The sequence below is a fragment of the Bos grunniens genome, chromosome 28 (assembly GCF_055505025.1).
Source record: "Bos grunniens cultivar Pamir isolate PY7600 chromosome 28, Bosgru_T2T1.0, whole genome shotgun sequence".
Lineage (NCBI taxonomy): Eukaryota > Metazoa > Chordata > Mammalia > Artiodactyla > Bovidae > Bos > Bos grunniens.
The window spans coordinates 21,392,021-21,418,846 of record NC_141192.1 but is presented as its reverse complement, the minus strand read 5'-3'; the positions used below and the strand labels follow the sequence as shown (position 1 = coordinate 21,418,846).

Here is a 26,826-nt window from a genome sequence, read left to right as displayed (position 1 = left end):
AAATACAGAAGAGAATCATACTTTTCATTATCACAAGATTGTGCTTAAATGACAAAAACAAATCCATTTTCTTACCTAGTTTTTCAAATAAAACAGGATAAAAATCTACAAGATCAAATTAATCTTAAAAATCTAAACTTAAAAGTTTAAACCTCAGATTGAAAAGTTAATCCATCTTTAAAAGCTGGTAGAAGTGTATCAAACTCTACGTCTTACAGAGACACATGTATAATGCCTATAAATTTAGACTTTTTAGTTTTGGGTACACCTGTACTGAAAAAATAAATTCTATGTTAAATGTTGTAGAGTTATATTTAACAAGGTTATACCAAAAAAATAAATAAAACCAAAAACTGGAACTCTGAATGAGTATATATATTTACATCATTTCTTACCCTTGGGATAAAAGTTATCATCACAGTGTAACCAGTCACTGATTTTATAGCATATCCAAATTATAAATAATAAGCAATAGTTAAAGGAGATCATCATGGTATGAAAAAAGCAAGGAAAACAGGGCTTTATTTTCTTTGGAAATCACCCAATAGATGACAAAGGCTTTCATGTTCTCCTGATGGAAGATCAATGATATAAAATAAATTAAGGAAGATATATTTAACACAATGTGGAACTACATTAAAACATATGACATTATTAACATTCTGTAATTTTAACAAGGCTACTAGAAAACTTGTATTTTTGTGACACTCTATGGATAATAATGTACTTAAGCAATATGATTTACCTGTCTTAGTGTGAGACCTTCATATAATTTTTTAAAGAGATGATCTATTTTTAAAATTATCTATGACATGACAAGAAATAATCTCCATTTTTAAATATAATACTTTGTCCCAGATGTATATTTTTTAAGGTTATCGAGGTGAGAGGAACCTGAAGGGATACCAGTTTTCCTAGATGTGTTCTAGGAAACATGCACTCTGTTTCCGGGGCGAGAAATCAAGTCCCTTTGTTCCCCTTTCTCATTTCACAAACTATTCTTCTCCATCACCTTCATTATTTCACTTGTTGCATTGACCTAGTTCCTGTGAATTGTTTTCTCTCTCCTTTGTAGAATCAGGTCTTTTGAAATATGCCCATGGAAAACACAAGACACTTAGTTTTAATTGCTACAAATACATAAAGTACTCACATAGCACAATCAAATGTGACCGTATATAAAACGAAAAGGATATTAATTTTTCTGAGTTGAGATGATTAAGTAGCTTCCCCAAAGGAGGGTAACGGCTTAGTGAGGGCACACATCCCAGGAGAATCAGCTTATGTTTGGCTCTGGTTATAGCGACATTAAGACGTCGCCAATCTTTCAACAATTCACCAAGCTGAAAGAAAGATAATTTTCATTCTTTGAGTTTTCTTATTTGAGGTTTTTCTGAAAAAGAACAGTTTTTATTGAGCCATCTTCCTACTTTCAAAAACATATTCCAAAAAAGATTCATCAACACATTCAAAGTGCAGACAGTTGCGGAAAAAAAAAAAAAAAACTTGCCCATGATGCCAACCTCAAGTATTTTATTGTGGGTGTGATATCCATGGGGCTTCCCTAGTGGGTCAATGGTAAAGAATCTGCCTGTCAGTGCAGGAGATATGGGTTTGATCCCTAGGTTGGGAAGATACCCTGGAGAAGGAAATGGCAACCCACTCCGGTATTCTTGCCTGGGAAATCCCATGGACAGAAGAGCTTGGTGGGCTACAGTCCAGAGGGTCGAAAAAGAGTTAAAGATGACTTAGTGACTAAGCAACGACAACAATGATATCTTTGCCATAATTTTAAATGATTAAATATGTATAATGAAAATGTATTTTAAAATTTTAAATATATTAAAAAATAAATTTTAGGGACTTCCTTGGCAATCCAGTGGTTTAAGACTCTGCACTTCCGATGCAGGGGGCGCAGGTTCAATCCCTGGTCAGGGAACTAAGATCCCACATGCCCTGCTGCTGCTGCTGCTGCTGCTGCTGCTGCTAAGTCACTTCAGTCATGTCCGACTCTGTGCGACCCCATAGACGGCAGCCCACCAGGCTCCCCCGTCCCTGGGATTCTCCAGGCAAGAACACTGGAGTGGGTTGCCATTTCCTTCTCCAATGCATGAAAGTGAAAAGTGAAAGGGAAGTCGCTCAGTCGTGTCTGACTCTAGCGACCCCATGGACTGCAGCCTACCAGGCTCCTCCGTCCATGGGATTTTCTAGGCAAAAGTACTGGAGTGGGGTGCCATTGCCTTCTCTGCCACATGCCCTACAGTGCAGCAAAAAAATAAAAACAAATAAAATTTTCAAACATTAAATACGTATCATAAAGAACTGAAGTTGTCTCCACTTATTGTAGCATTGTTTTTAAATGTAATAAAACCTCATAGAGGACTCAAAGGAGTGGTTAAATATACCACGATTCATATATACAGTGGAAAACTTTGCACCTTTAAGAGAAGAATGAAATCTCTTTCTGTGTAATGACATGTAAAGATCTCCAAGCTCTATTATTAAGTGGAAAAGGCAAAGTCCAGAATAGTGTATATATTACCTTTTGTGCCCAAAGGAGGGAAACATGAATACTGATTCATGTGCTTACATATGCTTAAAGAAATTCTAGAAGGTTAGCAAAAACAAACAATCCAAAAAACCAAACATGTGAGGGTAAGAACTGAGTAGAAGAGTAACAGGGAAGAAGGGAGACTTTTTACTCTGTGTATTTTAAAAACTATATGCAGGTATCACATAGTCAAGAAAAATAAGTCAAGGAGAGATAAAAGCACAAAAAAAAAACCAGCCTGGAATTATCTACAAATTTGAAAGTAAGCTAGGAAAGTTTATATGTTTAAAATGCGCCAAACATAATAACCAAAAGGTGGAAGCAACCCAAATGTCCTCTAATGGATGAACTGATAAACAAAATGTGGTATATACATGCAATGGAATAACCATCAGACTTTAAAAGAAAATTCTGTTACATGCTACAATATGGATGAACCTTGAGACATTATGACAAGTGAAATAAGCCACTTACAAAAGGACAAATACTGTATGATACCACTTACGTGGAAAATTCATGAATTCATAAAGTTCTGTCAAATTCACAGAGATAGAAAGTGGTTGACAGGAAATGAACAGAGAGGGAATTAAGGAGTGGTTATTCATGGATATAGAATTTGTTTTGCAAAATGAAAAGGTTCTGGAGGTCAGCTGCACACACTGTCAATATACTTCATACCTGTGAATTGTACACTTAAAGACAGTTATGATGGCAAATTTTATGCTATGTGGTTTTTTTAACATAATTTTAAAGAAGAGAGGTAAATAATGTCCCAAACAAATAGAAAATAAAAATCAGAAAGCAAAGCAGAAAATACAATCAACTCACAGTTCCATCTTCATTGCTTCTAACAAAAGATACTACAACGATACTTTTGTCTCTTCCTTGGTACCTGTCAACTGTATTAACTTCGACCATCCCAACAGAAGACTGTGCCAATAAGTCACTGATGACCTTTAACTGCTGCCTGTATGGTGCAATGATACCAATATCAGAGGGTTTACAACCAGCCTGTTTTAAACAGAAAAGAACACAATTTAAAATGAAAAAAATCCTGACTTTTGCTATTTAAACTTTACTAAATTTATTAAATGTTTACATAATGTGACAACTGATGTTTATAATACATGTCCCTATGTATAACACATGTTCCTACAAGGAGGAAATAAATATTGAATTACTCTAAGGCTACATCTACATTTCCTGAGAGGAAATAATTTCTGCAAACGCTGCTCCCTGAATTTTAAGAAGTTCGTGGCAATATAAATGGTTTGTATGCCACCAGAGCAGTGATGCCATACCAAAAAAGTACAAAGAAATAAATTTTACTTTCTGCTTTCCCTTTTCACTGAAGTTTCCAATCTCCAATCATACTGACTTCTGCACTAAATTGACACAATCAGAATTATCTGATGTTACAGAAACTTATCCTCAGTGGAAACCCAAAATGCCATTACTGTATTAGATACAGTAATTACTGTCTTAGATAAATGTTGTCAAAATAAAAACATTCAGGCTTCAGTCCTCTTATCTTAATCAACAGAAGTTAATGCTAGATCTAAAGTTCCATGAATTCTAACATTCTATTACTCTGAACCTTAATATTAATTTGCCCTCAAAATTCAATTTTAAGTTACCTTAATAAAAACTGACGTCAGGAAAACAACGAGTTTGGCTTCCATTATATTACTGACACCTCCCTTTTCAACTTGTTCTGGTGCTGGAACCTAAACAGAAAAATATGCATCCTGCTTGTGAAACAATTTCTGAAGTAAAGAGTACTGTCAGTATACAAGTGGCCACAGAGACAGTACTACCAGATATGGGCACAGATGAAAAGTATCTTCCTCTTAAAGTTGAATGCAAAAGAATTGACAAAAATGAATGATATTAGTCACTTTTAGAAGGAAACCCATCTTAAACATGCTACATAAAGTTCATACTAAAATCTCTACAAAAGTCGACCATACACTGAGCTTCACATACATTACTGTGTTATCCCCCATTTTATAGGCATCAAAGGCCAGAAGAGATAAGTAACCTGCCCAAGCCTTACAATACACCGTGGCACTAAGATTCAACTTAGATCTGGCTCCAATATCTGTGTTCTTTCCATTTTCTTGTTACTTTTTATACAAATAATAGAGCCATAAAGTTCCCCAGGTTCCACCACCCCTAGTAAAAATTTTAAAGGATTATTTTGCTCCTACGTCACCCCTACATCACCTTGATTAATTTTAATATAACTTATTTGGAATCCTGATGCCAAGAGACAGGAAATGTGAGTAGCAAAAATAAAGAATCTAAAAATCACTGGTGAGGTTAATAATTATAACTTCTAACTAACAGATTAGAGTTGTGGTTTATAAAAGCAGTCATATCAACTATACCTCAATAAAAAATAAAATAAAAATTTTAATTACATAAAAATATAAAAGCAGTCATTTATGAGAATGATTCTTCATTCTGAAACACTAGAGCAACGTCCAAGACAATGAAAATTCCAGCATGGTACATCAATGGTAAGGCCCTATTTTTAATAACCGTTGACTCCACCCATCTTAATAACAAAATATATAATTATATTAAGAATGATATACATAGATCAAATTGATGCCTATATTTTGAACTTATGTTGAACTTATGTAAAGATTTCCAAATCAATAATGAGAAGCAGTATAGAAAACAAACTGTAGGAACACAGAGTCAAAACTTTATTCTTAGTTCCTAGAAATAAGAACCAAGTCATTTAAAGTCCTTGTGCAGATTTTTTAATGATAAATTCGTAAAGAGGTCTTTAGGTGCATATGTGGGATCTGGAGACACGTGGGAAATCTCTGTTACTTTTAGCTCAGTTTTGCTGTGGGCCTAAAACTGCTCTGGAACATAAAGTCTATTTTTTTTTTAAAGGTCCTGAAAAGAACATCAGTTTATCTTACCTTCTGTCCATTTGTAAACCCAAACTTTTGACAGTATCAATGCCAATTACTTTTCTAGGAAATGTAATTATACACTTGCGTTCACTTTCTAGCTTTCCTACTTCAAAACAATTTGACATCTATATCAATCACCAGAATAAACCTCCTCCCAAAGATAGTGAATCTGTAGAAAAAAAGATTCTTTTGTGTGAAAGCACAAGAAGCAGACTAGCTTTAACTCATAAGCTGTAATGAAGCAATCGCTATTGAAACGGAGGAATTTAAATGATAGGGCAAACGGAGAAAAACGCAGGAAATGTTAGTTTGTGTGTGTGTGTTTTACCTTGTGTGTATTAAGAAAACAGACAGGATTGTTTGGCTCGAATGCTGCAATCAGCCAAGGATTTTCTGAATAATCAGCATAAAACTCCAGTTCCAGCTTTACATCTTTAAAGTTAGGCAGGTTTATCACTGCATTGGCCACTTTATCTGATCCACACTCCAGCTTTCCTTCGTACGTCAGTTTATTACTTAAGGACATAATTTTACTAAGGGAATTACAAAAATAATTTTAGTTTGGTGATGAAAACAAATATGAAAATCACTCATAGCTGACACTGTTACAAATACCTGTTCATTCTGTATTGCACAGTTAACTGTACAACTGCATTCTTATTCTGCTCCAGCCTCTTGAATAAGCTTTCACTCATGCCAAGAGCTCTGTCAACGAATCAAATTCAGGATTATCAGTCTACTGAAAGCATCCCTTAAACAAGTATCTAGTTTAAAACTGAAACCTTAATGTCTACTTACCTTGCTTCACGGTTTAACACCAGGGGAGGAAGCTGCTGATGGTCCCCCACCAACACAAATCTCCGTGAAAAAAAAAGTGGCCCTAGGCAAACAGGCTGGCTAATTTGAGAGGCTTCATCCACTATACAAAAATCAAAAGTTTTACGAGAAAATATGGGATGGTTTATTCCCATACATGTTGTTGCAACTATAAGCTAAACACAAAGAAAAAAAAATAGATCAGGTATTTAATATGTCCAAGAAATAAACCTTGTTTTTCCCATGTTTGAAATTAAAAGATCAAAAAAGAGCTCTTTGTGCTCCCAAACAGAAATCCCTAATGTTTTTTAATTTAGAAACACTTACAACATGCAAACTTTTTTTTTCTATAAATTTTTAAAAATCAAGTTAATTTTCCAGACACAATAACAATGCTCAAGTTTAGATCTATCAAAATGGAAATCTGAACATTTCAAGAGGCAGTAAGTTAAGGATTTTTTTTTTTTTTTTAAATGTGAACTAGGACTTCACTTCTGGGAAGATGGAGTACTTTTCCCTCCCACAAAGTACAACTAAAAACCCCAGACATTATATATAAAACTATAAAGCCTCTGAAAGGTAGAGAAAAGGTAAATCAGCTGGAGAGCTTGGGACATGAGGAACAGCATAGTAGTTTGTTCCCTGGGTTTTCTTTTTGCCTCACATATCCCAGATTTCAGACATTTGGAACATTCTAAGTGAAAAATTCCAATCCCAAAAGATCACATACGATATATGAAACCAAGCAGGACTTTATGGGGCCCTCCTGGGCAAAAAAGCCTTTCTAGGTCCCTCATTTCTTATTTGTAGGATAAAAGCTTCAGCTTCCTAGATCTCCTCAGAGTTCCAAAGGGCAGACTGATAAGCCCCTTTTAACCATGCCTGAGTTCATGCTAATAAGGTGACTTTCTTGCATTCTGTGAGTCATTCAAGCAAATTATGGAACCCAAGGAGGAAGACATAGGAATTCCCAAAATGGGCACAGGAGATCTGAACTTGCAATTCAGAACTGAAGTAGGGGACAGTCTTGTGGGACTGCCCTTAACTTGTGGAGCCTCCACTAACTCTACATAGTTAGTGTCAGAAGTGTGAGTAGAGAGAAACAGTTTTCCTTTACCAGGATATTTTAAACTAGAAGATGGGAGCCCTGAAAAATAGACCAGAAACCTTGTTTCAGTTCAGAATCAAAGAGCAAACTATAAACTCATAAACTGGTCTTATGGTTTATATAAATGAATCTGCAAATTCAGTCAATGCAACTGGATTTCTCAAAGTGCCATTTCTCCCCTCATTCTGACAGCAAAAATTACTGTCAGTATGATTATACAATAATTGTACTTACTTGACTGTTGTAGAGTTCTTCTAGAAGAGCTAAAGATTTAATGGACTTTGATCTGCAAATTTCCTCCTCTGTAAATTTTTGGATATCTGGATGTACCTTCTGAATCTGGCCCAAGCGCAAAAATCCAATTTTAAACTTTGCTAACTTCAAAAGAATATTGTCAACAGCAGAGTGTGTATAGCTGGTTAACAAAACACTAAAACCACAGGCATAGAGAATTCTTACCTATTAATAAACAAAAGAATGGAAAAGATCATTACTTTTAGCTCCTGATAATTTTTAACATTTATATTTTTCAAAAAGAATTAGAAAACAACAGGAAGCATATCTAAGAGCCAAGCCAAGTAACTTTTCATTGCCTTTTTTTTTTTCTGACTGCACAGCTCGAGGAATCTTAGTTCCCCCACCAGGGATCGAACCTGGGACCTTGGCAGTGAAAGCATAGAGTCCTAAACAATGGACTGCCAAGGAATTCCCCAAAGTAACTTTTTAAAAAATTATAAAGCCAAAATGTCTTATGAAAGTAACATGGCATTATTATCATGTTATCAATGATATGTTACCAATATATTAATTATATCATGACAAAATTGAGTACATATAAACTTTAACTAGTGCCTGGCACAAAGTATCAATCAGTAAATATGTGGTGCCATCATCATCATTATTCTAAGACTGCTCAGAAATTTACTGACATGAAAAAAAAAATTCAATAAGAATCTGTATCAGGGACTTCCCTAGCGGTCCAGTGGCTAAGATTCTGTGCTCCCAATGCAGGCGGCCCGAGTTCGGTCCCTGGTCAGAGAACCAGATCCCACGTGCCACAACTAATGATCCTGAAGGCTGCAACTAACCTCTGTTGCAGCCAAACATATAAATAATTTTTTTTTAAAAAAGAATCTATTTCAACCTCCTCGTACAACTTGTCATTTTTTAAAGTGAAGAAAAACACAGAGATTTTAGACAATCTTAAATGCAAGGTATATACATGATGATTACAACTACTGGTTGTAATGGTATGGTAATGTATGGTAATAGTTATAATAGTTTAGTTTTTCTATTTCTCATGTCATTCTTAGTTTGAAACAAAGACATTTTGATTTGAAATTCAGCCCTTTTGACATCCGGTATTACGTTCTCTGAACTGAAGAGAAATGGATTTAAATACCCAGTTTCTAAGCAAAAGAGTAGTAATTCTTACAAGAGTACATATTGTAGTTGTTTTTCCTGTTCCCGGCATGCCCACGATGAGGGTGTAGTCTTTTGAAAGAAGTACCTTTTTCATGGCTTGCCTCTGAGGCTTATTCAAACCTACATTTAAATTTAAAAATAATAAGAATAAGAGTGTTGAATTTTCAATGAGCAACTTAACTATAAGAAAAGCAGCCTGTGTTCTAGTCTGTTCTTCAATAGTCTTCTCAAAGTAAGGAAATATCATGGTGATATTAAAAGTCACATGTAAACTACTTCTAAAGCGATGCTGTCTAAAAACCATAATTAGAAGCTTAATAAATTATTAAGATACTGGACTATCATACAGATTACATTATAAATAGAACCAAGAAAAATTAATGGACACAGGCATGTTGATTATAACATACCTTTCAGAATGCAGGCAACTGTGTCCTTTGCCTCATGTGGAAGAACAGAACTGAGGTAGGATATAAACTGTGGTTCACGAAAGTCAATAATTAAATCTCGAAGTTTTTGGCTGAAAAGCAAAAAAAAAGTGCTTTTTATAATATTCCTCAGGAAAATGGAGTGATATTCAGATTCATTTATTGTTACAAACCTGGCACGAGTATTTTCCATCAGTTTAGAAAGATTTCCTAATGGGGTATCTATATCACAATTTTTTTCTTCCTGGTCCAATCTGAACAAAGTTGATTCTGGGAGTCCTGACAAGTTCCTGAAACAGCAAAACATATGTATGTGAATATTTTTCATTTAACATAGTCAGGGGTTGGTATAAGAAATGCGTTGCTGTCTGATGATACAGAAGATAAGAATTTTCCTGCCAGTGCAAGGGACATGGGTTTGATCCCTGGTCTGGGAAGATTCCACATATTGCAGAACAAATAAGCCCATGCGCCACAACTACTGAGACTGTGCTCTCGAGTTCACTTGTAGAGCCCGGGAGCTCCCACTACTGAGCCCGAATGCCGCAACTACCGAAGCCTTTGCACCTAGAACCCGTGCCCCGAAACAAGAGAAGCCACCACAGTGAGAAGCCCACACAGTGCAACTAGGGAGTAGCCCCACTCTCCGCAACCAGACAAAGTCCACGCACAGCAATGAAGACCCCGGTGCAACCAAAAATAAAAAGAAGTAAAAAGTAAATGGGCCAGAATAACTATGAAAATGGCTACCAGCCCCTAATACACACTTGCCAACCAAAGGCAGGCTAAGGCCCTGGACTGGTGAGCAAACAGAAAAGGGGAAGGCAAAAGGCAGTGGCTGGGACTCTGAGCTCCCACTGTAGGGGGCTCAGGTTCAATCCCTGGTTGGAGAACCAGATCCTACATGCCACAACTAGGACTTCATATGCCACAAGTAAAACTCTCGCTTGCTGCATCTAAGACCTGGAGCAGCCAAATAAATAAATTAAATAATAATAATAATAAAGGCAGTTAATAATCCAAAACCTGCAACATCTGCTGACAACTCACTTGGCCTTCCTTGAACTTCAACCTGGGCTCACCACCCCCAGCAGGATCCTGAGCATATGGCCCCTGCCTCCTCAGGCCTGGAGTACATGTCTCTTTCCCATAGGCTTCTCCCACTCCTCTGTCAGGCTAACCTGTGATGTTCCCGAGGTCCCTTCCATGGTCCTCTGTACCGTTCTTTCTTGTCATTTCCCCACTGGTCCCATGCCTCCATCTGAATCCCAAATCTACATCACCAGGCCTGACCTAACATTCCTCTCCTACCCCATTTCTCATCCAAGCTTCAGCTTTGAATGTCCAGCAAGCAGCAAGATTTTTCCACTGAGCTAAAACTCAGGCAGTCAAAGTTTGCAAAACTGAACAACTCTTTATCCCTGCTGAAGCCTTATCCTCTTCTTGTGGACCTGACCTTAGGTAATGGCTCTTGCATCTACATGACTGTCTTGATCCTTCCCTCTCCCACCCTGCAGATCCAATCAGGATCTCAGTGTCAGACAATTTTACTTTCCAAATACTTCTCAAAGGCATTCGACCTTCTCTGTCAAAACTACCTTGCCCTCAATCACCTCAAGCCTCGGCCACTATAGCAGGCACCTGGTTCCTCTGCTTTCAGTGTTGCCGCCTCTGATTAACTCTATTCTCCACAGTGCATTCACAGAGAAAATGCAAATCTGATTATCATTCTTTTGTTCACTTAACAGGGTATATAAACCCTTCTATGACCTGACCTCTCCAATAACTCCTTTATCTTTTACATTTCAGAAAGTAATTACTACCTACACTTTGCAGACCCCCCCACCTCACACCATCAGGCCTTCCCACACCCCGTCCCCTGTGTCTGGTATACTCATCCCACACTGCTTCACAGGGCTAACATTCCCCCACGGGATGAAGATCTAGAACCCCTTTTCACTCGCCTTCCCCGAGCCTCCTAAAACTGGGTTAAATGCCTCTCCTGTTTCCCATTAATTCCAACACTTGTCATATTAGACTCAAATATATATTTATTTGTTACCCACAAGACTACAAATTCTTCAAGAGTTTGCAAAGTATCTAACACATGTTAGGTACTAAATAAATACCTCACAGGACTGACTGAAGGGACTCCTAAGAAACAGCAGAAATATCACAGCTTATACTCCAATATCATGAAACCCGGGCTAGGGCTGGTTACTGCTTAACCAGGATTACTGATTACTGGAGAGCAAGCCTGGATATTTCCACTGCAGTTACTCTCTGGATCCAATTACTGATCTCCATCCACTGAGAAATGTGACGCATGCCTGCACTTAAATGCAAGGAAGGCTGGGGGTCCAGGAAGAGGAGAATATGGATATTAACGAACATAGATATTAGCTTCTATCACAAATTTTCATACCAACTATTCTACTATTTACTTAATACTTTTCTTTAAATTAATTTACTTTGTGTTAATTTATACTTTATATCACAACTATAAATGGAAAAAAGCAATTTGAACAAAATGGTGAGCGCCCAGAGGGCTGAGGAGGAGAAATAAGCGTTACAGCCAACACAGGACATCTGTCCCGCCTGCTACACATGTGGTTGTGAGAATTATTTAGATAAGATTACATCCCATATGGGGCTCCCCAGGTGGCTCAGTGGTAAAGAATCCACCTGCCAATGCAGGAGATGCAGGAGATGTGAGTTCAGTCCCTGGGCTGAGAAGCTACCCTGGAGAAGGAAATGGCAACCTACTTCAGAATTCTTACATGGAAAATCCCATGGACAGAGAAGCCTGGTGGGCTATAGTCCCTGGGGTCACAAAGAGTCGGACACAACTTAGCAACTGAGCACACACCCACACACACATGTCCACATTACTACTAGGGAACATAATGTACTAAACAAAACTTCAGCAGTTGGATAACTGCTAAATGCCAATGAACTATATAGGCTTCCCAGGTGGCACTAGTGGTAAAAAACCTGCCTGCCAAAGTAGGAGACATAAGAGACTCAGGTTCAATCGATGGGTTAGGAAGATCCCCTGGAGGAGGGCATGGCAACCCACCCGAGTATTCTTGCTTGGAGAATCATCATGGTTAAGAGGGCCCTGGCATGCTACATCTAGAGGGTTGCAAAGAGTCGGACACGACTGAAGTGACTAAGCACGCACACACTGAACTGCATGTTTAAAATGGTTAATGGTTAATTTTATGATATGTGAATTTTATCTAAATTTTTTTTTAAAGGCATGAAGCACTGGTACAAGCTACTATATGAAGATGAACCTCAGAAACAGTATGTTAAGTAAAAAAAGCCAGTCACAAAAGACCACTTAAGTGTATGAATCAGAAAAGGCAAATCTATAAATATAGAAAGGGAACTGGTAGTTGCCAGGGGTTGGGGGAGTGACTACAGGGTACAGGGAGTCTTCCAGGGGCAATGAAAATGCTCTAAAATGGATTTTGGTGCTAACTGCATAGCTGGGTGAATATACTAAGCACCATTGAACTGTATACTTTAAATGTATGAACTGTATGGTATATGTTTACTTATCAATAAAGCTTTACCCTCCCCACCCAAAAAGGGAACATTTCATCACCTGTCTAATGAACAGGTTACTGTTGTTGAGTTAATCTCCTTCACGTATCCCCTAGACAAGGCAAACAATGTTCTCTCTTCTCCACTTAAAATGATTCTGTCACCTGCCATTAGATTTGTGATAGGTATGGCTCCATTTTTACGCTGGAAATTATGTAAATACTGTCCATCACAAACTGTTTTTACATGTTCTATTCTAATCAGGCTCCCAATGCAGCTGCCACTCTCTTCCCTATGAAAGAGAAAGAAAAAGAGAAATTAATTTTAAAATACGCTCGCGGAGGACTTCCCTGGTGGTGCAGTGGCAAAGACTTCAAGCTCCCAATGCAGGGGACCTGGGTTTGATCCCTGGTCAGGGCACTAGACCCCACATGCCGCAACGAAAGATTCCTCATGCCACAATGAAGTCGGAAGGTCTCATGTGCTGCCAAATAAATAAATAAATACTATTTAAAAAATAATAATCTCTCGGGACTCCCCTGGTGGTCCAGTGGTTAATACTCACACTCCCGCTGTGGTGAGTATGGGTTTGATCCTTGGTTAGGGAACTAAGACCTCACAAGCCGCGCGGCAAGGCAAAAAGCAAAACAAAAACCTCTCATCACCAGATCTCTAAGCAGGTGCTAGAGAGCTCCCCTCTTTTTTTGAGGGGGGAAGAATCCCCCTCACTGTACCCACAGGGAGGATTTCTGAACAACATGCTTATCAGCACTTTGATTCTTGACTGACACCCCCACCTCCTGTTCTGATACATGTTAACACTACAGAAGACAAATCATAATAATCTAACTCTGAACCTGAAGTGAAGGAAGCAGTAACATCAGTTCAGTTCAGTCGCTCAATCGTGTCTGACTCTTTGCAACCCCATGAATCGCAGCATGCCAGGCCTCCCTGTCCATCACCAAGTATTTACTAGAGAATTTATAATTATTCTTACTAAAACAATGGCAAGCACACTGACAATTCCACTGTGTCTCAGAAGTCAGCATTAAGCATTTATAGTCTCTCGGGCACTGCTATAATACTACACTGCAGAAGTCTGCTGGCGCACACATTTGACATATTTACTATACTTATGTAGTCTATTGAAAATGACTTCAACTTTCTTCACTTGTGATGGCACATTGTGTTAAAGTCTAGTATTAAAGAAATAACGTTCTTAGGTCTCAAGCCACATTATTATCAAGATTCACTCTGAAAAGAAAAGAATGGGTCAAAAACAACTAAATATTACTGAAAAAAATACTATGCAAAATGCACAAAATTATAACTTTATAACTAACTTGTAAAAAAAAAAAAAAAGACCTCACAAAATACAATATTGACATGCTTTAGAGAATTTGAATCTCTATGAAAACTTACTAAAAAACTTTTAAAATACTGTAGTATTTAAAATATTCAGTAAAACTTCATTAATTTCTACTGTGTCAATATGCTAAAATTCACCTTATGATATACTCAAGTTTTTCACTCTTTTCATTGATGAAAAAGGATGTAACTTTACTAATAATTTTTAAAATAAGATTTCTTGAGGTATATTTAATCTACTAAAAATAACAATGGTTTTCTTCTTAGAAAAAAATTCATTGACAGCCATCTGGAGTTGGCATGAATATATGAAACTTCATGCCTTTAACATGGTCCTTAACCTGTATTTGTTATGAATCACAAATCTCATCCCACTGGCTAATCCACATTACTTAAGTTTTACTGTATTAAATGGACCACTTACATTTCTGAAGCAGGCATTAACCATATATGTTGGTAATTTCTTTTATTATCCTTTGATTGAGACTCCAGGGTTAACATTAGACACCAAAGGCTAAAATATTCTAAGTGTATAGGCTTGAGATGCTGGGTTTCTTCTTTTATTTTGGGCCACATGCTGGTCGGGACTGAACTGTCTTCCATCTGTTGTTCAACCGCCCTAAAGATAAAGCTCCAAGTCAGAGATGCATATAAAACATTTCACTGGCTATGAAATGAGATATTTCTAAAATAAGTACACATATGTGACAATCATCATACTTTACAACCACAGCACCCACTTTTTTAAAAAAAGTCATTTCAGGGGCAAATATGCTATAGGATAGCATAGAAAACATGGAGAGTAAAACAAGGTGTCAAAAAAATGTGCCTGTATTATAGTCCCAAATTTCCCAAGTTCATGGTTTTTGCCATTAAGAGATCTTTTGATCCAATACAGTTGACTCTTGAACAACATGAATTGAACTCTATGGATCCACTTACACATGGATTTTTTTCAATAGTAAATAGCACTACACGATCCAAGACTGGCTGAATACAAGAATGTGGACAAACCTTGTATTCAATCCTGGCTCACCACGCAGTTGTATGTGGAGAGCCAGCTATGAGATATACTCAGATTTTCGACTGCAGAGAGGACTGGCGCCCCCAACTCCAGCATTGTTTAAGGGTCAACCGTACTTTTAAAAGTCCTTTATATGAATTTTCAGGCTGAATTAGAAGTTTGGTTCTGATTTGATCTTGTTTCCTAGTCTGAATTTGCATCTAACCACTTTCTTGCGTCCTCCAAGACTCTCACTGGCCTATGATAGTATGTACGTGTGTCAGTCACTTAATTGTGTCCAACTGTTTGTGACCTCATGGACTTGCAGCCCGCCAGGTTCCTCTGTCTCTGGGATTCTCCAGGTAAGAACACTGGAGTGGGTAGCCATTCCCTTCTCCAGGGGATCTTCCTGACCCAGGGTTCAAACCTGGGTCTCCTGCACTGCAGACAGATTCTTTACCATCTGAGCCACCAGGGAAGCTCAATGAAGGTATAAATACATATAACTGCTCATGAGACAGCTAATAAACTTGCCATATGTAGAAAAATATACAAGTATAAACAAGACAATCTACTGGATTATATCAAGACAGATCTACTGGATTATATTGTCTAAAAAAACCAATTTCCCAGTTTTGAACTACAAAAGGTTTGAAATTAAAACATCAACTAAAAAATGGAAGATTTCTTGAAATAACATTTAAGAAAAGTTACAATGCCTATACTACATCTTTAACTATATCCTATAAGTTCTACAATTACTTCATTTCCTCAGAAACTGTATGCCGCAAGATTAAAATATCCACTTTTGGAAAAAGTTTTAAAAGCATTCTATTTTTCTCCAAAGAAATAGGCTTGTTATGTAATATGAACTAACTATGCTTTTTTCTCTTTCCTATTCCCTTCGTTTTAAATAACCAAAATGAAGTCATCAATGCCAGACCAGCCAAAAATGTTAAATCATTCTGAGTTGAGTGCTTACTTAACTGGAATTAATACTTTCAGAAGACAGTGTTTACCTGCTATAGAGAGCACAGTTGCCCATCTGTGAACAGTATTTACAGGTTTGCTGTTCCTCAATTATTTGTGGCAAAGGAGCAAGCTCTGTCTTCTCTCCAGTAGATTTGTTAATACGGTGAAACAAGGAGAATGCCATCTGATTTCTTAGCCTTAATAATTCTGTGGGGGAAAAAACGGATGGGTGTTTTCTAAGAATTAATTAAAATTTATTATATATCTTTTCCATTACATGTAAGCAAAACTTTCAGATTCAAAAACATAAAAAGGAAGGAGCAACATTCATGTATCCCACTACACCAGAATAATAACCACTGTTAACATTTTGGTATATTTCTTTCAATTCTGGTTCACTTGATTAAGTTTTTAACGTTTTTAAACAACCTAGGGAAAATACAGCTATCTAGAGTGTCTCATTAGGTGCCTTTGGTGCATTAGGTATCTTTGGCCACCTAATGGGAAGAGCTGACTCATTTGAAAAGACCCTGATGCTGGGAAAGATTGAGGGCAGGAGAAGGGGACGACAGAGGATAAGATGGTTGGATGGCATCACCGACTCAATGGACATGGGTTTGGGTGGACTCCAGGAGGAGTTGGTGATGGACAGGGAGGCCTGGTGTGCTGCGGTTCACAGGGTCGCAAAGAGTGAGACACGACTGAATGACTGAACTGAACTGAGTGTCTCAAATATAAGATAGGAAGTTTAAAATAAAGTTTTGTATAGGAAGATTTTTTAAATTTTATTTTATTAAGGGATAATTGATTCATACTGTTGGGATAATTGATTCATAATGTTGTGCTAATTTCCACTGTACAGCAAAATGATTCAGTTATACATATATATTTTTTTTCATACTCTTTTCCATTATGGTTTATCACAGGATATCGAATATAGTTCCCTGTGCTATTCAATAGGACCTTATTGTTTATCCATCGTATACATAACAGTTTGCATCTGCTAATCCCAAACTAAATGTCCATTGACAGAGGAATGGATAAAGATGTGGTACATATAAACAACAAAATACTACTCAGCCATAAAAAAGAATTAAATAATGCCATTTGCAGCAACATGGACCCAGAGATTATCATACTAAGTGAAGTAAGTCAGAAAGAAAGACAAATACCATATGATATCACTTATATGTGGAATCTAAAATATGACACAAAAAAACTTATATAATAAAAAAGTTAATAATGTTTTCAATTATATAGTACACTGTCAAAATTCTTTTTTTTTTTGAAAAGTACCACAACTTATAAATTACAAAATGTTTTAGGCCTAGCAAGCACAGTGATTGATTGTCAGGTATAAATGAGTGTCAGCAAAAGTTAAAGGGAAAAAACAATGAAAAAACAAAACCCTGAGAAGTAAAATTGAAAGAAAACAGCTTAACCTCTTTTATCAAGATGTTTGGCAGGCACAGGGTACATCTGGCCAGTCTTTAGGTAGAGGAGCAAGCCGGCCTCTGGGTCAGCCCTCCTCTCTTGGCTTAGCAGTGTATACAGAACAAGCTGTGAAAACAAAGTACGTTTTGTCAAGTAAAACTTTAATTTTTTCTATATTTCCAAATATGTTTTACAGTCAATATATATTAAAAATTTTTTTTTTGGCCCTACCTCATGACCGTAGGATCCTAGTTCCCCCATCAGGGATCAAACTCAGGCCCTGGGCAGTGAAACCACAGAGTCCCACCCACTGGACCACCAGGGAATTCTGAATACATATTATAATTTCAAAATCAAAAGGTCAATTAAATTATTTCCATTTTGAAAATAACACGATCTGAATTCAGTACAGGTAATACAATAAATTCAATGCCAACTATTTAATTTCCACAAAACAAACGTAGTATATATTTCTCACTTTACAGACAAAAATAAATATTTAGAATTTTTCTTAGATAGTAAATGTTTAGGTTTCCAATAAACGTAAGAGAGAAATTAAGAGATGTTTTACATTTTGAAGTTAACAGTCGTTAGACACTATTTTCCCTGTTTAAAATAAGTAAATGAATTAAACACTATAAAATGCATATTATTTATGTCATAGTAACTGTGATAACCAAACGAGACTAACTCTACAGAGTTTACTGCTTTTTCCAGAACAGAAGGTGGCATTAAGTGCATTAGGTTTACGTGGCACTCTTCAGAGAAACCATCTAAGACAAGTTAGATGTAGTTCTTTAGTTCATGAAAACACATTAGCAGTAACATTTAAACCTATGTAACATGCTTTGGGAGGCCTTCTTACAGGCACTCTGCTTGTGTTGCCTATTACAGCACGTGCTGTGCTTAGGTGCTCAGTTGTATCCCCATGGACTATAGCCCACCATGGACTTTGTGACCACATGGACTATAGCCCATCAGGCTCCTCTTTTCAGGGGATTCTCCAGGCAAGAATACTGGAGTGGCTTGCCATGCCCTCTTCCAGGGGATCCTCCCAACCCACGGATTGAACCCAGGTTTCCAGTAGATGAATTCTTTACCATCCGAGTCACTAGGGAAGCCCAAGAATATGGTATAGGTATCCAAAGATACAGCATAGGTAACCAAATAAAATTTTTAAAAATTAAAATGAACTCATAAATGACAAGGTTTATGAGTCTTGGGGCTGTGGACCAAGAGAGTCAATCCAAATTAATGGTCCTTCCATGTTAATTTTTCCCTACACAGGAACTGAGGCAGAAGGAAGAGGACTCTGCTTCTGGGATTTATTAAAAGGGAAAAATATCTGAATGACATTCCCTTCATATAATGATAAAAGGAAGCAGGAATGAAATTTTACAACATTATTATAGTTCAATTATATCACAGGTTTAATTCAACTATTTCACAAGTTAAATAGGTTTTTGTGAGCTGGTTTAGACATCACAGCTCCATATAATATTTTTCCTTTAGAAAATACGTTTCAAATGCCAAATTTCTAACTTAGAAATGAATTTTTAGAATATAATCCCACTTAAAAAATAAAAATCCTCCTTAAATGAAGTTAGTCTATAACATAAGCTTTTTCTGCATTACCAAAGTGGAGAAAGTCAAACCCCATAAGATGAGAAATCTATCTTTCCTCACCCACAATACCTATATATATATCAATGATTTACAATAATTCTCTGTCTGCTTGCTTCTTACACCCTGAATATGCAATATACACACCAGTATATTTGTTTGAGCCTTGTTCAAATCAATTTTCTCATTTTAAAAATACAACAAATACAACTATATTCTTAGAAGTTCTTCCTGCAACTTCTCATCTTGCAAAGATAAAAGTTCCAACTAAACAGAATTAAATACAATAATATTGTTTGTCTTGAAGGCACTTTAATTTAGAGCAGTGGCCTTAGAAAAAAGGTCTTGGAATCTAGACCACTTTAGACACTGAAATGCCTTTATATTTCTCTTCTGTTAGCATTCAAAAGTGAGTTCAATCAAACATGTCCTTAAACAAGTGAAAACTTTCAGCCTCTATTATATATAGAACACATTTCTTCAAACCTTTGACTTCCAAAACAACTTTTCTTGTATCGTGACATGATTTTCCTTTCTCAAGAGGGCTTTAATCTAACCAAGTCTTTGTTCATAATTTCAGCTATATCTGTTTTACTAAAGTGAAATATTTGAGTCTTCTAATAGGGGAAATTTAATTTTTCTACCTTTGGTATTTGTTACATAAGTAAGAATGACAAGAAAGACTTAATAAGAGAAAAATCTCTTTAATCCCTGATTATACAATTCAGTAGGCTCTTAGTTCCCCAACCATGTATTGAACTCAAGGCCCCAGCATTGAAGTGTGGGTCTTAACACTGGATCACCAGGGAAGCTTCTATCTGCTTATTTAAAAGTGTCTGCTGCTGCTGCTGCTAAGTCGCTTCAGTCGTGTTCGACTCTGTGCGACCCCATAAACAGCAGCCCACCAGGCTCCCCCGTCCCTGGGATTCTCCAGGCAAGAACACTGGAGTGGGTTGCCATTTCCTCTCCAATGCATGAAAGTGAAAAGTGAAAGTGAAGTCGCTCAGTCGTGTCCAACTCTTAGCAACCCCATGGACTGCAGGCTACCAGGCTCTTCTGTCCATGAGATTTTCTAGGCAAGAGTACTGAAGGCAGGTGCCATCTAGGACATACCATAGACTGCTAATGTGGAGGTTGGCAGAGGGATCAGAAATAATTAGAAAAAAACACATAACTTTATGTTAATTATTTTGATTTGTTAACTCACTATAATTAATATAATATTTCAGGCAATTGTGAAGGCCAACAGAAGATTGTTATATTTACCAAAGAGAAGATGATTTTTAAAAAACGTGAATTTAACATAATGGTAAGATTCAGTTAGTTCTATATTTCATTTAAATAAAAATCAGTTTAATCAGATTAAAAGTCAAAAATGAATGAATTTACACTGCTGTTTCCTAAAGAGTATCCTATGTAGATGTTACATGAAAATAATAACTCTGTGGTAAATTACATTTAGGAAACACTGGGTTAAATTAAAAATTACCTGAACTAAATCAAAATATATAAAGCAGACTACTTTTTAAACATTTAAAAAATTTAAACATATTACACATTCAGACAATTTTCTTATTATACCTGACTACGGTGTTCAATAGAATTTGATTCTTTGCCAGTTTTAAGTTCCAATGGCATTATCTTATATTTCGTTTTACATCCTCGATGTATTTTCACACCAACTGTAACATCGATTTTGCCCTTCAATCCAAACCTAGGGGACCAAATGCTTTCTTCAATATCCAGTGAGTTTGTAACTTCAATATTACATGTTGAATTACTGTTACTACCATCACTTGGCCTAAAAAAAAGAAAAAAATTTAAATAGAAACATTTAATTAAAATATTTTATTTAAAAAATAATAATAAAATATTTTATTTAATTTAATTAGAACACTTTGCTCATTTCTTTTATGCTAGCATTGACTCTCTACTGCACACAGGGAATGTGAGGATGGGAACGAGTCTATAGAGCTTTATGGCAGTGATTCCCAAAGCATGCTTCCTGAATGAGTAGCATCGGCATCACCCAGGGAATCTGTCATAAATGCAAATTTTCAGGCCCCATTCCAGACCAACTTGTTCAGAAATTGTATAGGTGAGACCCAGCAATTTAACAAACTCCAAGTGATTCTGATGCACAGTCAAGTTTGAATCCTACAGTGTCTAACTCATATAATTTAAATATTCTTAATATTTATCATCTGTCCATTCAGTTCATTCCTATGACAATCTTCCTAATTCAGGGCTTTATTTCCTCAGGTCAATATCATTGCAAAAAGCTCACTACTTAGATTGCTGGAGCCACTATGACAATTTGTATATTTTGATATACAATTATTACACAGATTAATATATAATGGCTTGCATGCAGTTGTACCCTAGGTAACAACAGACCTATGTCTTCATGTAATACTCTATTAAACTGAATAAGGATGAGCTGTTTTTCCTATTATCTATGCAATCTGGGGCTTGATCATCCAACACATCATCCCTACCCCACTATCCCCATGACAATCCTTGGAGAAGCTTGGGTGCTCCTATACTCATTATATCCTTTACTTAATCATTAAATGAATACACCTCTGCCACTATCAATATTTAAAACTAATATCCAATTTTTTTTAGTATTACAAAAGAGGTTCTGATTTTAATATCTTAACTGTTAAATAAGGCAAGAGCACAGGAAGGAGGGAAAAAATGAATTTATGAATGTCAAAGGAATCAGAAGAGATGAAAATAACTTTTAATGCCTCCTGTACTCTTATCTAACATTTATTCATTTTCAGAGCAGGAAATGATTCTGCAGAAATAAAGCCAGATAAGAGCAATCTTTTATTAATCCTATTTTATACTCAAAGCTGTATAAAATACTAAGTCTAATGGAATTAGATTTAGTAAAATGGACATGAGTTTGAATAAACTCTGGGAATTGGTGATGGACAGGGAGGCCTGGCATGCTGCTGTCCACGGGGTCACAAAGAGTCGGACACGACTGAGCGATTGAACTGAACTGAATACTAAACCTAATGGAAATGAAATGGATAAATGAAAAGGATAAAGTTTCTAGTAATAAAACATTTTATATCATATAAAAATCAAGATTTAAAAAGTATAAGAATTCTGCTCTCAAAATACATGATTTAGTTGACTTGTTTTACTAATTTCATAGGTGTTTTTTTATTTGCTTGCTTTTTGGTCGTCCCATGCTGCATGTGGGATCTTAGTTCTGCGTGCCAGGGGTCAAACCCATGCTGCCTGCGGTGGGAGTAAAGACTCTTAACCACTGAATCACCAGGGAAGTCCCAAGCAACTATTTCTTAATAAATCAGAAAATATTCCAAGAAAAAGAGTTCTATCTTCAATAATTTTTTACAAACTGTTTCAGAATGCTTCAAATATAATCTCCAAGAAAACTTGTATAGTTGTGCAATCTCAGAAGAGGACAATCAAAGAATTCGGGGAAGCCACAACTTTTCAGAAATTCCTTAAATATTAATCTGTTTTTTTCTCACTAGAAGTTATCTGATCATGACACACTTAAATATATGTCTCTAAAATAAAACAAACTTTATTAAATATCAAATGTCATATGCAACCCTATGGACTATAACCCACCAGGTTCCTCTGTCCATGGGATTTCCCAGGCAAGAATATTGGAGTGGGTTGTCATTTTCTTCTCCAGGAGGTCTTCCTCACCCAGGGATTGCACCCACATCTCCTGCACTGGCAGGTGGTTTCTTTACCACCCAGCCTCCTGAGAAGCCCATATATTTAATAGAAGACAGATAATGAAACTTTTAATGTTGCTATACTAAAATTCACTCCTCTAGAAAAAGAAGCAATATGGTTTTAGACTTAGATCTGTAGAACAAATGACAGTACTTTATATGTAACTACTCTCCTTTTCATCAACATAATGTTGTAAAACTCCTTTGAGAACCACCTGGCAGAGAATATAATGTCATGAAGATAAAGAAGAAAGGTTATCTCTTTAAATAGCTTTTAAGGGTCTCGTTCTCTGCTCTAAAGCCTAAAGAATTTTTTTTTTTTTAAAGACTAGCTATAAACTGCTGGGGAAATGATGCAAATTAAAGTACAGAGAAGTGCCTGCTTCATAGACAGACACATGAAACCCTATCAGAAATAACTGAAACAAAGAGTCTCATACCAAGACACAGAGATCAGAATACCAAGCTGGGAATCAAGAAATTCCTTATTCTGGACTTTGCTCTACCACTGTTTTTTCACAGAAAACCATGTCACACCACCTCAGTTTCCTTACTGGAAATCTAAGGCTTAATCACAAAATCCCTTTCAGATCAAAGATGATTTGGAATCCCAAACTTTCCTAAACTTCCAGGACACACTGTTTCTAAGCTACCAAATCCCTCGAGGGTCCACCCTAAGCCTCCTTTGATGAATTCTACTCTTTCCTTGTGTCCTTTTTTTTTATTACTATTATTTTTATCTGGCTTCACCGGGTCTTAGTCGTAGCACGTGGGATCTAGTTCCCTGACGAGGGATCGAACCCAGGCCCCCTGCATTAGGAGCTCAGAGTCTTAGCCACTGGACCACCGGGGAAGTCCTCTCCCTGTGTCCTCTTACATGGTTACCTCCCACGGTTCTATGCCTCTTCTGCTGCCTTCTGCAGATTGCTGTTCTCTCTCAGAAACCCCCCTCCACTTCTACGTTTTCAACTACCACCAATACACTGAGTTCTTGGAGGGCTTTAGTCTCCCTGTAACATCTAGAATGATCTGGGGCACAGATAGAGCATGTAATACATGTTTGCTGAATGAGTAAGTCAATAAGACTATAAGGAAAACGGCAGCTTATTGACACTGCAAAAATGATTAGCCAGAAGAAAAAACGTGTGAACAAAATGCTAAAATAACAGTGACAGAAAAGCTAATACCTAAAGCAACCATAAAATGGATATCCACCACAATTCTAAATCTCAAGCAAATTCAAATGCCTCAAAAACAAAGGAATGACTCTAATATGGAAGGAAAGAAAGGTAGGGAGGGAAGGTAAAACAACTAGGAAGAAATAGTGAGGAACGATGGAAAGCAAAATTAAGTTTGTAATTATTACAGAAAATCAAGAGGCCAAAATGACAGAAACACTACAAAACAAAGCCACGGAACCAGGAAAAGAATGACTGTTTAATAAACTGCTGCTGCTGCTAAGTCACTTCAGTCGTGTCCGACTCTGTGCGACCCCATAGACGGCAGCCCACCAGGCTCCCCCGTCCCTGGGATTCTCCAGGCAAGAACACTGGAGTGGGTTGCCATTTCCTTCTCCAATGCATGAAAATGAAAAGTGAAAGGGAAGTCGCTCAGTCGTGTCCGACCCTTAGCAACTGCATGGACTGCAGCCTACCAAGCTCCTCCATCCATGGGATTCTCCAGGCAAGAGTACTGGCGTGGGGTGCCAGTGCCTTCTCCGTGTTTGATAAACACTTAGCAGATTATCACAATGAAGACTGATGCACCAAGAGTCACCCCCTGTGCAAGACAGGAGCAATCTGCTCCAAAGAAACAAAGAACAAAGCATTTATCAATTCATTTTTAAGAACTACAAGAGGGGCATCCCTGGTGGTTCAGTGGTAAACAATTTGCCTTGCAGTGCAGGAGACACAGATTCGATCCCTGATCCAGCAAGATCCCACATGCCCCAGAGTAACTAAGCCCATGTACCACAACTATTGAGCCTGTGCTCCAGTGGTTGTACTCAGCCATAAGAGAAGCCATCATAATTTAAGAAGCCCACGCTCCACAACCAGTGAGTGGCACATGCTCTCCGCAGCAACAAAGACCCAGCACAGCCAAAAATTAAATAATAAATAAATGCTTTAAGAAAATAAAAACAAGAAACATTAACCAATTTACTCTAGCTGTTTTTTCTTTTTTTTCCAGATAAGTACCTGGTTTGTAAATTTGTGACCACATAAAAGTAAAAAATGTGATAAATACACCCAATTCAGCAAGATAAGCCTTAGTTTTTTTTTACCACTAAGTGTTTAATTGACGTATAGTTGATTTAAAATGTGTTAGTCTCAGATATACAAACAAAGTGATATGCATTCTTTATAAAAATATGGAATGGTTTATGTGTCATCCTTGTATAAAGTAAAGTAAAGTGAAAGTCGTTCAGTCATGTCTGACTCTTTGTGACCCCATGGACTATACAGTCCGTGGAATTTTCCAGGTCAGAAGAGTGGATTTGGTAGCCTTTCCCTTCTCCAGGGGATCTTCCCAACCCAGGGATCAAACCCAGGTCTCCCACATTGCTGGTGGATTCTTTACCAGCTGAGCCACAAGGGAAGCCCCATCCTTGTATAGGGGCCATGATAATCTTCTCTGTATCATTCATATTTTCCTGTATGGTACTGCCAAAATGAACACAACTTTTTAAACACATATCAAAGTTCCTATTGACAAATTGATTGTGGTGATGGTTGCACAACTCGATGAATACACTGAAAGTCACTCAACTATAAATAATTATAATAATTAAATATAAATAAATAAAATCCTACCAGCAGACACAGAACATTGAAACATTGCTGGTAACCTTCTAAAATGACTTAAAAAATTCTCAAAGGATTCTAGCCATATGTAAAAGGTTGTACATTTTCCAAGTACCTTGGATAAAGCAGTCCAGTTCTGAGGTTTTAATATACAGAAATAACTGTCTCCATAAGGTCCATGCCTCAACTTGTGTACTCTCATTCCCTCTCTTCTACTCAATGACACAGCTCTAAGAATAATGTTGCCCTCTATGGAATTCCTCTCATTGGCATATAATGTGCTGTATCTCCCATCTTTAAAACAAAAACAAAACTCTCTTAACCCCACATAAGCCTCTGGCTAACATTCCATTTCTACGTACCTTTTTATACGACAACCTGTCAATACAGTCATCTACACTCCCTGATTCCAAATTCTCTTCTACCATTCTCTCTTGACCCCACTCTCATCATGTTTTCTCCTCTAGAATCACCATTGACTTGTGTTCCCCTCATACCCTGCACCCAATCCATCACCTTGCACCAAAATCTATCACCTCTACCTTGAAAACTTGACTATACTCCAAGTGATACTCATTACTTCCACAACTCTCACTCTGGTCTAAACCACCACCATCTCTATTTTGGATTCCTTCAAGAACCTCCAAATTGGTCTCACAACCTCTGCCCTATCCTACAACATAGTCTTAAAAGAGCAACCAGACTGATCCTTTCAAAAGTAAATCAGATCAATATAGAAACTAGCAAAGCGAGGTAAAGGAACTTGCCTCAAGTTACACAGCAAAACTGTGGCAAAACTGGGATTCACAACCAGGCTCAGTCTGTCCTTTGAACCACAGAAAACTTGAGAAAACATGTTGGTCCAGAGAACTCACTGTCCCCAAGATTTCTGACTCAAAATCTTAAAACGAGTTCAGATCACAAAATGTCATGATATAAAATATCCAGAATATTGAGAAAAGATGAAGAATATTGATGTAAAAGGAAGTTATGACTATTTAAAGAAAAATAAAACAGTGCCTATTAAAAAAAAAAGAAAGAAAGAAATGATATCAAAACCCTCTGTGCAAACCCTGCA

The 26,826-nt window shown here is 37.0% G+C and overlaps 1 protein-coding gene and 1 pseudogene across 8 annotated transcripts in view; both read right to left on the bottom strand.

Annotated features, from left to right (window-relative positions):
- Positions 1-326: 326 nt before the first annotated feature.
- DNA2 (DNA replication helicase/nuclease 2) overlaps positions 327-26,826 on the bottom strand; it is a 37,561-nt gene continuing 11,061 nt past the window's right edge. For 4 of the 8 annotated variants that reach the window (XM_086382703.1, XM_086382708.1, XM_086382704.1 and 1 more), the window contains 16 exons: positions 20,795-21,014; positions 17,599-17,716; positions 16,204-16,363; positions 14,606-14,800; positions 12,875-13,105; positions 9,435-9,551; positions 9,244-9,353; positions 8,844-8,953; positions 7,643-7,867; positions 6,283-6,476; positions 6,100-6,189; positions 5,813-6,017; positions 4,189-4,278; positions 3,380-3,562; positions 1,197-1,343; positions 492-590 (listed from right to left, as the gene is read on the bottom strand). In XM_086382703.1, the coding sequence (XP_086238829.1) occupies positions 522-590; positions 1,197-1,343; positions 3,380-3,562; positions 4,189-4,278; positions 5,813-6,017; positions 6,100-6,189; positions 6,283-6,476; positions 7,643-7,867; positions 8,844-8,953; positions 9,244-9,353; positions 9,435-9,551; positions 12,875-13,105; positions 14,606-14,800; positions 16,204-16,363; positions 17,599-17,716; positions 20,795-21,014 (2,464 nt within the window). In that variant the 3' untranslated portion in view covers positions 492-521. Of the gene's footprint in view, positions 591-1,196; positions 1,344-3,379; positions 3,563-4,188; positions 4,279-5,812; positions 6,018-6,099; positions 6,190-6,282; positions 6,477-7,642; positions 7,868-8,843; positions 8,954-9,243; positions 9,354-9,434; positions 9,552-10,442; positions 10,649-12,874; positions 13,106-14,605; positions 14,801-16,203; positions 16,364-17,598; positions 17,717-20,794; positions 21,015-26,826 lie in introns of those variants that run through there. The other 4 variants (XM_086382710.1, XM_086382705.1, XM_086382706.1 and 1 more) reach the window with 4 other exon arrangements.
- Positions 25,548-25,623, bottom strand: LOC147343012 (U6 spliceosomal RNA; annotated as a pseudogene).